Source organism: Triturus cristatus, chromosome 12 (assembly GCF_964204655.1).
Source record: "Triturus cristatus chromosome 12, aTriCri1.1, whole genome shotgun sequence".
NCBI lineage: Eukaryota > Metazoa > Chordata > Amphibia > Caudata > Salamandridae > Triturus > Triturus cristatus.
Window position 1 is genome coordinate 80,925,917 of NC_140595.1, and position 14,953 is coordinate 80,940,869.

The window sequence follows — 14,953 nt, forward strand, 5'->3', positions numbered from 1 at the left end:
TGGAAGAAAGGTTATTAATCCATCCAGCTGAGGTCGGCCCTCAGCCTGGGTCTGGTCATGGCTGGCTCAGATAAATATGACAGTTCTGGATGACCCAAAAGCAGTAAAAATATGACTTTGGACTCTGCAGAATACTTATTTTCACATTCGCTATATTGGACTTAAGTGCGTGTCTGGAATCTGTAGGCCTAATGGAAGTTAATCTAGTCATGGGCCCCACATCCCCATAGGGGAATAATGAAGTGAAAACACAGTAAAACACACTGACTTTCCCTGGCATGTTTCTTTCCAGTGTATAAAGCCTATTCCATGTCACCACCCAATACTGCATAAGTCCTGCCACACCATTCACTTTGTAGCTGCTTCTGGACTGCGCATGCTAGGAATCTCCCCTGTGCAGCCCGTACACGTGTGCACACACATGTACACATGTGTCTGCATGTAACCAGCCTGGTGTCCCTTACTCCAGCTGCTGCACAGTGGCCTGGTCAAGCCAGGGGGACACCAGTAAAATCCCCATGCAGTCTCTTACATCCTGAGTTCACTGTGGGTGAGTCCCAACTTATGAGGCTCCCCCACAGTAAAAGCTCAACAATTAGGTGCTCAAAAAGCATAATCTGGGCGGCCCATAGTGTCAGAACCACCTTCTAACACACACCTTGTAACCCCAAACCCCATCACAAACAGTTTTTTTCCATTCATTTCTTTTTTTTTTTTTTTTTTTTGAAAAAGTTTTTATTGAGCAACAATTCGGTCACAAGTATGGGCCTACAACCACCCGGGCCGGCCGCTAGGTACATAAGGAAATATACACATATCAAAGTTGCAATCCGTTCCCAGGGCACTGCCCCGCAGTGGCTCAAGATAGTTCTCGAAGAACAGCAAGCGTCAGTCCAACAGTAACAGAAACAAAAGAAAAACAATAAAAACAAAAGGCGAGTTACGAGGGATACCAGTGCGGTTCAGGCTCCCCCCGGGAAACTCCAGTCAGAACATTTGAGCAATCCGCTAAAGAGAGGAGTACCGGGAGGCCGGGGACGGAGGGGGGGGGGGAAAGGGGGGTCAAGGAAGATGAACGTCCCTATGTAGTTGTTACAAAAAGCGCCAGGAACCGTCGAGGGTCAGGGGGACATGACGATATCAGTGTCTACCAGGGGGGGCGTACAGATGCCTCCGCGATACGCATTCCATTGGCCCCAAATTCTACCCCATGCCCCCGGCTTGCCACGGGCCACATACACTGTCTTCTCCCGAAACATACACCAGTCCATATTCTCCTTCCATACTGACACGGTGGGCGGCCGTTGAGCGCCCCAAAGTTGCGCTATATCCCTCTTGGCAATCATGTTCCCTAGGGCCGCCCACCGAGTCTGAGCCGCGTTGTAGTCATTGGGCTCCCACACATTCAGGACACAGCGACGCACCTCCGGCAGCAGTACAACCCCGGTGACCTGTCCCATAACCGTGTGGACCCGGTGCCAATAGTCCGCCACCTCGCGACACTCCCAAAGGATATGAAGAAAGGTGGCGCTGAGCCCGCAGCCTCGTTTACAGAGCCCGTCGTCGGAAAATCCCATCGCGACCAAGCGCGGACCCGTAACATACACCCGATGGAGAATCTTGAGCTGTACCAACCGGAGACGAGCCGGAATGGCAACCTCCTTGGGGGACGACAGTGCAGACTGCCAGTCTTCGTCATCCAATTCGACCCCATCCCCAGTCCAAGCCTCCCGAAGGCGCACCAGGAGATCCGCCCGGTGATTAATCAATTTTTTATAAATTAAAGAAATAGTACTATCAGGGACATGTCCGTCAAGTACGCGGTCCTCGAGGGGCGAGGAAACAGGGACCGTGGTCCCCTCCCCGAAGACCGAGAGCAGGGCGTGTCGAACCTGGGCGTAGCGGAAGAACTCCCTGTCGGTCAGCTCGTATTCGGCCTGGAGCACCGCGAAAGTCTTGACCGCGCCCTTGTGCCACAGGTCTCCCACTTTGCTGATACCAATCGTGTCCCACTGGTCAAACCCCTTGGTGGTCCACAAGCTGCCCAGGCGGTCGGAGGCAAACAAGGGAGTAGCACATGTCATTCGCTCACTCCAGCCCGTGGCCGCAGTGGCAGCCCTCCAGGTCCGCACAGCAATCTTAGTAGGACCCGTAAGGGTCCGGTCAGCCAGGCGGGAATAAAGTGCCCTGTTGTAGTTCCCGCCGGGAAGCAGGAACTTGTCCATCTCATACGCCGGATTCAAGCCGGGCGCATACGTGGCGTGGTTAATGGCAGATAGCTGCGAGGCCCAATAGTACCTGCGAATGTCAGGAAGCGCGATGCCCCCGTCATACCAGGGGAGAGTGAGCTTGGCAAGAGCAATACGCGCCCGGCCGTTCCACACCAGTCTCCTCTGCAGGCTCTCCACCTCCCGAAAGTAGGCCACTGGGATAACGTCAAAGGAGTTCTGGAGTGCATAGAGGAACCTGGGAAGGGACATCATTTTAAACAGCGCGGCCCGACCCAGCGGGGACAGGGGCAGCCTGCACCACCGGGCCGTGTCCTCCCGCAGCCGCCGAAGTGGACGCAGAAGATTCTGCTCGTAGCGAGCCACCGGGTCCAGCGAAACGTATATCCCCAGGTACTTAAAGCCGCTCAGAGATATTTGAATCGGGAGCCTAGGCGGCAGGAGAGGAGGACCACCAGCGATGGGATAAACGCAGGATTTAGACCAATTGATCGTGAGACCCGAATTGTTCCCAAAGGAGGTCAGAACGTCAAAGAGGACGTTGAGTGACTGCCGCGGTGAGGTGAGGTACAGGAGAATGTCGTCCGCATACAGCGAGACCCGATCTTCAAAGCCCGGGCCCCACCGGATCCCTCTAAGCGAGGGCTCCCAACGGAGCCAGGCAGCGAGTGGCTCCAGGGCGAGAGCAAAAAGCAACGGGGACAACGGGCACCCCTGCCTCGTGCCCCTGCCGAGGGCAAAGGGCCGAGAGACCCGCCCATTCACCACCACTTGAGCCATGGGTCCCGTGTAAAGGAGCCTCACCCAGCCAATAAATCCCTCCCCAAAGCCGAATTTATCCAAGACGGCCCAGAGGAATGGCCACTCAATAGTGTCAAATGCCATCGTGGCATCCAAAGAGACCAGCACGGCCGGCTCGGTGAGGAGCTCCGCCCTGGCGAGGACCCCGTGCAGACGCCGCAAGTTAAGAGCGGTATTGCGGTGCGGGATGAAGCCGCATTGGTCCGGATGAATAAGGTCGCACACGACACTCAACAATCGATTGGCCAGGACTTTCGCCAGGATTTTAGGCTCTGCATTGAGCAGTGAAATAGGCCGGTAAGAGGTACAGCGGTCACGCGGCTTGCCCTCCTTGGGGAGAACGACTATAGTGGCCAAGCGCTGGTCGGCCGGAAGGGAACCCGCCGCAAGAGAGTCGCGGAACATGCGGCCGAGGAAGGGCGCAAGCTTATCAGGACGCAATTTGTATAGTTCAATGGGCAGACCGTTAGGACCCATAGCCTTGCCCGAGCGAAGGGAACGAATCGCGGTCGCTATTTCATCCGACGATAAGGGGGCGTCCAGCCGCTCCCGGTCCTCAACGGACAGGCCGGGCAGAGCAATATCTCTCAATAGGAGGCGAGAGTCATCTTCGTCCCTGTCAGTCACCGGGGAGTACACCGCCCGGAGGTGGTCAGCGAAGCATTCCACAATCTCATCCGGTTCAGTCACACACCCACCATCCGCAGCACGCAACTCGGGGACCACGCGATTCACTCTCTCCTTCTTGTCCAGCCACGCAATCAACTTTCCCGCCTTGTCCCCCGCGTCATACAATCGGCCCTGCTGCTCCCTATACATAGTTTTGGCCGCGTCAGTGACCAGGGACCTATATTCGAACTGTTTCAGGCTAAGGGCATGTAGCCCGTCCGGAGTAATATTCGCCTCCAAGGCCGACTCCAGCCCCGAGACGTCAGTCTCCAGCTTCACCACCGCCTCGCTCCTAACCTTCTTGGCCACCACTATCTGGGCGAGGGCGTGTCCGCGTATAACAGTTTTAAAGGCTTCCCAAAGGGACAACGCAGACGACACCGACCCCTCGTTTTCACTGAAGTATTGGTCCATGGCCTTAACCAGGCTGTCACGAGTCACAGGGTCCCGCAGGTACCAGGGGTTAATGGGAGCTATCCGCCCTGCGGACCGCGGCCCGGTGTCAAAGAGAAGCCACAGCGGAGAATGGTCGGAGATACCACGCGCCAGGTGTCTGACCTCTCGAATCCGACCAGTCTGCGCCGCTGGCATAAGGAAGTAGTCTAACCTGGAGAGACTCCCATGCGCCCCCGAATGAAAAGTGAACTGGCACTGGGTCGGATGCAGTAGTCTCCAACTATCCACCAAGCCGAAGGTCTCCAACATCCCACCCAGCCATGACTGGGCAGCGGGGAGGGTCCTCGGTGGGTGACGATCCAGTTCACCCGAAACCACAGAATTAAAGTCCCCGCCCATGAGCAGGAGGCCGTCCGGGAGGTCAAGCAACATTCGACCCAAATCAGCAAAGGTGGAGTTCTGGAGGCCCGGGGGGACGTAGACTGAAACCAGGGTAAGGGGCTGCCCCTCCCACCTCCCAATCAGACACACATAGCGCCCTCTGTCATCCGAGACTATCCTCGTGATCTCCACCGGAAGGGAGGTTCGCAGGAGAATGCCCACCCCCCTGGAGCCAGTTGTGAAACCAGAATGGGCTACGAGGCGGTATCCCCCTCTGTGCATCGCATGGCAGACATTGCCGACCAAATGCGTCTCCTGGAGAAACACCACATCAGGAGTCAAACGGCGCAAATATTGCAGTACAACACCCCGCTTAATACGGTCCCCCAACCCATTGACGTTCCACGACATAAGCCTCAACCCGTCTCCCCCCATCCCCTCCAATAGAGCAAGAAGCCCCCAGCCCGCAGCACCGCTCCCAAATATGGATAAAAATCAATTCCTCGCCCTGTAAATAAAAAACACACAACTAAACAACCCCTCTTCCCCCCCAACCCCACCCCAAGTCCACCGCCCCCCACCCTGCACCCCTGCGGGCCTAAGACCCCCCCCAACTTGCAGTGTGCCTGTCGCCCCGCTAACCCCATTCTACAAAAAGACCCCGGAGGAGGAAAGGGACCCGAACCCGCCCGCACCCCTCACGGGTCCTGGTAAAACACAGTATGCAAAAGAAGTAAGACCCAACTGTACAGTGCAAAAACGCAAAAGCAAGGACCAAAAGTCAGTCTAAGGGGACCCGTCACCTGCGGTGCCCCCAGAGGGCCCGGGCCGGCCACCCCCGTCCGGCAGTGAGTCCAGCCAGTCACTTGCGGCCACAGGAGTGTCAAAAAAGACTGTCCGCTCTCCATGCTCCACTCGAAGTTTCGCCGGGTAGAGCATCGAATACTTCAGGCCTAGCTCGCGGAGACGGCGCTTCACCCCCTGGAATCCCATCCGCTGTTTCTGGACCAGTTGCGTGAAGTCCGGGTAAAAGTTGACGATCGAGTTCTCGTAGCGGACCGGGCCACGGGTCCGTGAAGCCTGCAGAATAGCATCGCGGTCCCTGTAGTGGAACAGTTTAGCCACGATAGGCCTCGGGGGGGCCCCCGGCCGCGGCCGGCCGCCAGGAACCCGATGGGCCCGCTCCACAGCGAAGAATTTACTTAGGCCAACCGGGGACAGCTGTTGCAGGATAAGTTCCTCGACCACGAGGTCCACCGGGCGGCTGTCGGAGGACTCCGGTACCCCAATGATACGGATATTGTTGCGTCGGGCCCGTCCCTCGAAGTCCTCAAGCCGCCGGGCCATGTGGTCGTTGACCACTCTAATGTCCCCAAGCGCGGCCCGCAGATCCGACACCTCCGCACCCAAGGTGGAGGTCCGTGTATCAAGGGCCTGGACCTTCTCGTTGGTTTTAGAGAGGTCGGCCCGAATCAGGGTGACGTCGATCGCGACAGTGTCGATCTTACGGGCCAGGGCCTCATATTGCGTCGCGATAGTTTCCCTGATGCCCTCGATGGCGCCCATAATGTCCTGTAGGGAAGGTTCCGCAGCGACGGTCGTGCCTCCCCCCGCAGCATCCGGGGAGAGGCCAGCAGCGCCAGGGGACCCCCTGCCCTGGGTATAGCGGTCCATGTTGTTGCTCTGGACCGCTCCCCCGCGTAGTGAAGCCTTGGTCTTGCGCCCCTCCGGTCCCCCTTTGCCCGCCATGTGAGCGCCGTCACTCAATGGGACCTCCGATCAAGGGGTGCACGGGCGCCAGGGAAAGGATCACAAACTGTCGGTGTAGGGGTCGGAGGCGTCAGACCCGTCCGTAGCAGATGGAAGCAAACCTCGGGCAGAGGCCCAAGAGGCACCCCGCCACCCTGAGCACGCACGCCAGCTGATCTCCTGAAGGCCAAAATCGAAACCGAAAGTGCTGAATCGGTGACTGGCACCGCGCTGAGGCCGCTGTTGTTCAATTGCAGCCCGGCCCCACGGGTCACCTCCACCCCGGCCTCCTCCGTCGGGTGGGTCCCAAAAGTTCCGGCGACGATAACTCAGGATTCCCAGGTCCGATTAGAATTTTGGAAAGAGATATATAGTCAGCTGGTCTTCTTCTCTCAGATTCCATACACCAACTCAGGATAGTCTCAGGATTTATTCCGAGGAGCAGAAAGGGTCCGGGGAGCCCTGTGCTCACGCGACCATCTTGGATGCGCGCTAGGCTCCTCCTCTTTCTTTTTTAGTGAATGACCGTGCCAGTAGTTATGTTGCATCCCGCGAAAAGTTCTCCGTAGTGACTATGTATTCTTTCATATTTGTTTATTAGTGCACAGTTGCCTGTGTAATGCAGACTATATACTTCCAACAGCATAATTTAGCAGCTCTTTGGCACCATGCAGGTAAGGGAAGAGGTAGGATTGTGAATGGACAGGAATATATCTAAAGAGAAACTACTGCTCCTCTTTCTGTTCCCTTTCTCGTCGTTAAGACAACGGGCTAGAACATCTTGAATAGACAAAACTGTCAATGACCCAGGATGGGAATGTTCTGGTACTCTGGCCACATCTTCAACACCCCTGATTGCACACAGCTCAGCCCTTTCCTCTAAACATCTTAAAGTCAGTGAGTGATACAAAGTTTTGTGTGGGATAATTCTTTGCCGGCAGAAGTAGATCCACAAAGAAGTCCACATTCAACACTTTCAAGAGGAACATAGCACTAATTACTAGTGTAACATATTGGTCCAAAGGGTGATGCCATGCGGTAGTTCCCGAAACATATTCGTTTTGTGGATTAGATGGGTAGATGAGTGCATACATCCTCTTGCATATTCTACTAGGTTTTCAGAAAAACCAACCTTGACCTATATACGAAGGAAAGATATTGCTTATATGGTCTGTCTATGATGACGAGGCCTCAATGTGATCCTATTTTATTGCACACACTTCGAACTAGCTAAACGCTCACTGCACACTTTGCGCTGGGTCATCCTTGAGGCCCATCCAAAAATGACTGCAGGAGCCCTGTTCAGGATGGAACAGAGGTGGGTAAACCGTTTAGCCACAGACAAACAGGGACTCAATGAGGACATTCCCTGGAGCGCACTGAACAGATAGGAGCCCTCCTGGGACCACACAGACCCGAAATTGACTAGCGTAGCGTTCCGCATTGCCGTATTGTTTGCTGCTAGTTACTGTCATGCACAGCACTGATTTGCTTTTTAACTCAGAAATTGTTTTTTTTAAAAACCTTTGCTGTGTAGTACTGTATTTTATCTGTGGGGGAAAACTGTGGTTCATTTATTTTAATTTTTGGTTGTGCACTCGAGACCGAAGGTGGAATCGAACCTTCATCTTGGCTCAGCTTCCTGACCGTCACCGCCTTTTTCTTGACGGCGCGGTCTAGTTGTTTTCACGCTGGCCATATTTAAATGGGACGCTGCGCGAGCGCCTACGGCAAGCCCGTCTGCGCCCCGAGGTGGCCGGGGCAGGATAAGCTGCAGGACCACTTCTGAAACAGCGACCTATGATCAAGTACAGCGCGCAGTGCCTCCTCGACATCCGCAGGTATCCATCGTGCTGCCCTCATTACTATGTCCCTGATAGTAGGTCTTATCCTGGGTGTAGAGACTGCAGCTGGGTGCCCCCATCCAATCCAGAGCCATCTGTGGATATTTCTTCTCTCAGCCTGCAAAGGTCTGCGCAGGAATATAGGGATAAATATTTAAAGGCTTTCCTATTAAATACGCGCTCCATGAGGAAACATGAGCTCCAATTATATGATGTGCTAGTTGACCTCAATGCGGATGTGATTTTCCTGACAGAAACATGGCTCACTGAAGCCTCTAACCCCACTATTGCTAACTCTATCCCGCCGGGGTACCTGATTCTGAGGAAAGATCGCCCCTCGGGCAGGGGTGGTGGCTTAGCTTTAATTTTCAGGAGCTCTTTTAGCTGCATCCCCTTATCACAGCCAGTTTTAGATGGCGCGGAGAGCTTGGGATTCCTTCTGAATGTCTCGGCCCATCAGACAATCGCCAGGGCTCTGATTTATCGGCCTCTGGGCCCGGCCGAAAAATGTCTTGAGCGTATAGGTCAGGCGTCTGCTTTTATTGCGGCCAATCATAGACAGTGTTTGGTTCTGGGCGATTTCAATATCCACATGGATAATGCACAGGATCCTGACACTATTAAATTGTATGAATCCCTGGACATTTTTAACTTTATCCCGTACCTTAAACAACCTACACATGAAAAAGGGCACATTTTAGATCAAGTTTTTTCCTCTGTGAAGATTGAATTAGAGGCTCCACTTGCCTTAACGTGGTCGGACCACTATTTAATACATTTTAGCATCAGAAAGGAGCCCAATAAATCGGGTCCCTCTGGCAAATCTCTTTCCCGCAGCAGTTTTAGACCTTTCCATTTGATGTTACCGGAGGCAATACAGAGTGCCTTGTGCCAATGCCCTCTCCTGCTGAGTGGTCATCCCGAACAGGATGTGCTGTCCCTGGAGAATTGGCAAAATCAGCAGGCACAGAATTTGGCCCCCTCTACTATGAAGGCAGCAAAACTCACTAGAGTTTCAGCCCCCTGGGTTACAACTGCTTTAAAAACCAGTAAAAGTGCTTGTAAACATTTGGAACGGATATGGCAAAGGCATTACAGTCCTTTAGATAAAGCCACTTATAGCCACGCCTTAAAGGAACATTTTAGAAAGTCCGAGAGGAGACAAAATCGTTCTTTGCGACTAAAATTGAACAGGCGGCTAACTAGAGTCGGGAACTCTTCACTATTGTGAAAGGCTTCTCTTCCCCTTCTTTTGTTAGTCGCCCATTCACTCCCACTAGTGACTGGACTAAGTGGGTGGCTAGTTTTTTCCACAACAAAATCCTGGGTATTCAGAATTCTTTTAATGCTAAACCCTGTGAGGAGGTGGTAGTTGACCACAGCCGGGGACTCCCCGAGTATTTTCTGAGTCGTCTGCAGATCATCCAGAATATGGCTGCCAGGGCTATTTTTCTAACGAAGCCTAGAACACATACTTTACATCTTTTGTCTTCGCTCCACTGGCTTCCAGTGCAAAAAAGAATTTATTTTAAAGCTCTAGTCCTGGTTTTTAAGGCATTCCATGGGATTGGGGCACCGTACCTACGGGAAAGATTTCAGCCTTACTTACCTCAGCGCTCTTTAAATTCTTCCTCCCAGTCCCTGCTCCTGATTCCAAGGGTCAGGCTCTCGCGGGTAGGAGGAAGATCGTTTCAGGTTATGGCCTCCCAACTTTGGAACAATCTTCCTCTCTCACTGCGCCGGAGTCCGGGCCTTTTGACTTTTAGATGAAACCTGAAGACGTGGCTTTTCCAGCTTTAGGTTTCTTTTCTGTTACGGTGACTAGGGACGTTTCGTTTTTGTTAGTTGTTGGTGGTCTTCTGCAGCGCCGGGACACTCCTTGGAGTAGCCGCGCGCTCTACAAATCACAGATAACATAACAATACTACATTGACTACACAACACTGGTGCTACCTGCCCCCACCAGCTACTACCTCATCAGATCAGACATATACATCAGGTAAACGAGAACGCAAGTCCACCAACCGGGGACCGTCCTCCTGACCTAATGACTGACACCTTGCGATACTTGGGTCTATTTTTAACATCTCCTGCTCCACCATGTATTCTTCCATATCCAGTACAGGCACACCACACGGGTCCGTCACCAGGGACTACCTGGATAAACTACCACCCCTTGTCTGGTATTTTCCATGAGCACAGTTTTAAAAAAAAAAATACCCTACCGGGTTTTACAAGCAGCATTATACCTCTGGCAGTAGACTGAGTTCTGCATACCTTCCCGATTCCAGGATCATCCTGGACATGTCCTGAACCAGCAATTTTATTGGCCATCCCGTATGCACACCTCACCAATTTGATCCTCGGTCTAAACGCTCTGCCGCAGACCCCAGACCCGTGGATACAATTATCCCCACTATGGCACTTCATGACACTTAACCTTTCAGCATGAGGTTCTGGCACCCCCTAATCTGTGTATTATATATACACCTTCCAAAATGTCTGCCACATCACCACTATAATGTGGTAGACATACTTCCAAGATGGCTGCCAAGTTAGCATCGCCATGGGGGTTAGCGCTCCAGGGCACCAGCGCGTGCTAATTGGTTTTCTCCTCCCACCTTCTGCCGGAGATCGGGACTACATCTAGGCCACGAGAAGGATGGTCAATACCTCCCGGCCCCGGCAGTGTATGGGTAGGTCCACCGACGATCTCGCGGTTGAAGCCACGTGAGTACTGACTACTGTTGTTACTCTGAGCCTGCCGGGGTTGATTCTCCTACCATCTGAAACAAGGTCAGTTTGCGCCCATTATCCACGAGGCAGCAGACACACCTTGAACCACCAGGGGGCTTAACTCACTACCAATACCCGGAGCGTAGTAACATGGACGCGGTTTCTTCGGTTCCGATTGTCACAAACACCAGGCACCTCCTCTGGGTGTGGGGCCTTGTGATTTTGGGACTGAGGGATGAGTCTCGATGCGAGCCGGTGGGGTGGAGCATTACCTCCCCCAGGGGGTACATGGTGTCCTCCTGACTGAGCCCGTTTTTAACCTGCTCACTACCTTCTGACGAGTGTTTGCTTATTAATCCTTGCTGTGCCGGGACGATACATCCACCACATGACTAGGTGGATTCCACATTTTACGACATCTTTTCCATTGTTAACCCTCCCATTTCTTAGGACACTGGAAGTGCCAGGTGTCTTTATCTGTCGGGAGTTGATGGTGCAAGTCACTAACCAATCTAGTGTGAGTCCACTGTTTTCAGCTACCTTGAGAGTACGGGACACTATACCCATGCGTTTTTATCCTAAATAATTTTCACGCACACGTCATATCATGCGGCGCATGTTTTTATTTTACTTTCACCACATAAGGTGAAGTCTAGAGGGAATACATATAGAAAGATCTATACGTGATTGTTTACTCATCTTGATTTTATCCCAACAGGTTGGCCATTGCATTTACAGGTACCACATTTAAGGTGCTTTTTGTGGTATATCACGGTCATAAAACCAGAACACCACCATAAGTGTAAATTAACTGTTCTTTTAGGTCCTGATGAATTCCCACTAGATCATTCAGACGCCAAGGCAAGAAACATATTGACCACAAAGTTGAGCGTGATATCCTGACGCATAATAACAGGGGTGTGCCAGTTTCTACTTTTTAACCAGGTTGGAAGCCATATTCATTAAAATTATTTTGTTTGGACTTCCATTTCCTGTTTTAACCTTGCACGGTCTATTGACCATTCACTTAGGACATCTACACCATTAGGTCCCTCACACCCACGGCACCAAACGGCAGGAATAAAAGATCTCTGCCAAAGAGCCCCTCATTGGGTGCCCGTCGTGTATTGCAGCGCCGACCTGACGAGGATCAAGCTCTATGATGAAGCATGACACCCAGCTGGCTGGGTGTGTGAGGGCCCTAATTCCGAAAGGAGGGATCCCCCTTGCCCTCCACCATTAAGGGATAATATCCCCTTAACCTAGCTGACCTTGCTCCGCTTGCCTTGTTAGGAACTGCATACTTTCTTCTGTTTGAATCCTATTTTATTGACCACTATTGTAGTTAATATTCTCTAAGTTTGGAGTATGGTTGAACCAGAATCCTGCAGTAATTATTTTCTCCCACTTTTCACTATTTTTCTTTCCAGGGAGGGATCGGTAATGCTTCAGATTGACGTGGATACACTGAAGGGCGGCCTGAAGCTAAACACTGATTTTCTTGTGGATTTTGGGAAGGAACCAGATGGCCCCGTCCTGGCTCATGAGATTCGGTATCCTGGAGGGGACTGCACTTCCGATATCTGGGTCTAGCTGGCTACATCTAGTGGAGGCAGATCCTGTACCCCGTGGCAAGGACGGTCGCATGGAATCCGTGATCTATCCTACTTGGAAAGACTGATACTCTTGTGCACAAACTCATATCTGCATACACATTGGTTGGTGGTTCTGGATTATCACCTAAAGTGATTAGCTCAAACCCTCTCACTTACAGTCCCACCTACCCATAATACATGCTAATTGTGCCTCTGATTACATTGAGACTAGAACTTTAGATTCAGGAAAGGCTGCAACTTTATAAAGGCAGCTCTGGAATATGATTCCCATGCAGCTTACGCTTCCTCAGTGGCCCTGATTTACGTACCAGGCATATTAATTCTGAAACTGGTGTGGATGTAAGCCAAGTTTCATCTAGCCAGGCATTTCTGGGTTTCTATCCTGTGATTTAATTGGCTAGTGACAGGCTGTCTTCTATCCTATAGTACAGATTCTCTTTTTTTTAGAGGATGCTGCACCCGCACATCCTTTATTTTGCTTTAATAAACCTGTCTTCTGCTCTTGACTCCCCTCAATGTAAATCATTTTCAGTAATAAACCCCTCCTTTATTGAACTTAGTGTTTAACCCCTATTTAATTTGATCAGTTTTGGCATTCCTAGGTATAGGGGGACATCTTCTTGTGCCTGTGTTTTAGTTAGGATCCTTCATCCTAACTAGAGTTGAAAATGACTGCTGTCCCGCTTGTTCAGAACATCTCGTCAAACTAATGCTTCCTTCTGTCTCCCTCTTGCGCTAGCGAATGCGATGTTTATGTAAGTCCTTATTTTAGGCGCTTAATTAAAATCACCTATTTTGTATTAGTATTTTCTGATCTTTTTGTAGCCCTTAATATATTGATGAAGGAAAAAAAAATACCACAGATGTTCATAAAATAAAACCATTTATGAATTTTGACATGGTAGTGCTTTCCTGCCTCATCTTAGCTTGGGAGCAAATTGCTGGCTCTTAAATAAATTAATATTTTGCACTGTCCTAACATATAACTTGCATTGGCTTTGACTACACCTGCAGGGATAAATGACCACTCTAAAAGTTGCATTGATTGTTGGGTTCCATTAGGCGTTTTGTTCCAAGATTTAAAGGAGATGCACGTGTTTTGCTCTGATTTATTTTTATAAATGTCTCTAAAGTGTGACGGGTCAGGGATGGCGTTGACAGGGATACCATATTTATGATTGAATGTAAAGAAAAATTTAAACTGACTTTTCACTGACAGCTGCTGCACAACATCTTCTGACTGCACTTCTAGTACTTCTCGGATGTCAAATCCTCTCTTCGAGGTTGGGAGCAGAAAATGCAGGGCAGTCGAAGTAAAAACGGCCTGAAAAAAGGTACAAATATTGAAGCAGAGGAATTGTTTTCTTGAGGAGGGTAAATGGACCGGGGCAGTTCAAGAATATTGCAAAAAATTGAGTTTTTTTTTTTCTGGATTAAAATGTTTAAAAAGGCATAACCCCGAAGCATTGCTCTACAAAAAAAATAGACTGATTGGTGATTGAGGGGTAGGTCACTGAATTGCAAGCTGGGACAACACGCCTATGTCAATGGCCCGGGAGAAATTGTTGAGAGGGAAATTATTTCAATGCCATAGTTGTAACCCTCTATACGCAGAGTCTTCTGCTTGTCATAATCATTTGGCATCTTCCTGGCCTGCGATTAGACCCTTTTCTCCCTTTCCTGCCCTCACCACCTATTTGAACCCCTCTGGAAGAACAGGAGTGGAGGATCTGTCTACTCAACTCTTCCTGCTTTTGCGAGTTGTTGTGACCCCACCAGAAGGGGATAACACCCGCGACAAAGCCCAGGCTTGACATAGTGATGATCAAGACTTTTTGGTTGGAACATTATTCTTCATCTTTTCTTGTTATATAGCGATAACTTTATTCGATATAAAAAAATATCATAAAAGTAAGTACATTTACAAGCATCCTAAAATCCATTTATACAACAATGATTTAAAAAGGATAGAAAAAGTTTTTAAAAAGTAATTGTAGGCAGATGGTAAAACATTAAAACAGTTCAAGATAAAACCGGGACCAAAGCTCATGTTTCTTCAATGACCTGGCTCCTATGGGATTTGCAGCGGATCATCCAGGCGCATGCCAAAAATGTGGCTACCCCGCATACCACCACCATGTTCTTCTTGTATTCCTTACTGTTTAATTGCACCAAATGAGCAGCCGTAAATAAAAATTGACAAGCGTAATGAATACCACCGCTCGAGCTTATTGAATCACTGCGTAGCCTCATTTTCACCTCTACACAGAATCCAAAATCACAGACAATATTTCAGTAGCGCCTAACGCCCCCTATGTTCCATTGCCCATCCCCTCCTGCACCTCAGGTTAACAGAGCCCTCTGACTTAGTCCAGGGTCATATCCATGATTTACTCCATATGGCTCTTCTGTGGAGTTCAACATTTCTTGTTCAGCTTCTGGGCAGCGTCTGATCAAGTAAGCTGCTTAAATAATAAACAGTAATCCTACATGGGACGCAGAATATACCTAGGCAATGCAGGCTGCTCTTTCT

The 14,953-nt window shown here is 50.5% G+C and overlaps 1 protein-coding gene across 3 annotated transcripts in view; it reads left to right on the forward strand.

Annotated features, from left to right (window-relative positions):
• The window catches only part of LOC146772630 (methanethiol oxidase-like), a 201,531-nt gene extending 188,214 nt beyond the window's left edge, over window positions 1-13,317 (forward strand). For all 3 annotated transcript variants that reach the window (XM_085638727.1, XM_085638729.1, XM_085638728.1), the window contains exon 12: window positions 12,235-13,317. In XM_085638727.1, coding sequence (XP_085494853.1) covers window positions 12,235-12,397 — 163 coding nt within the window. In that variant the 3' untranslated portion in view covers window positions 12,398-13,317. The remainder of the gene's footprint in view (window positions 1-12,234) is intronic.
• The last annotated feature ends 1,636 nt before the right edge of the window (window positions 13,318-14,953 follow it).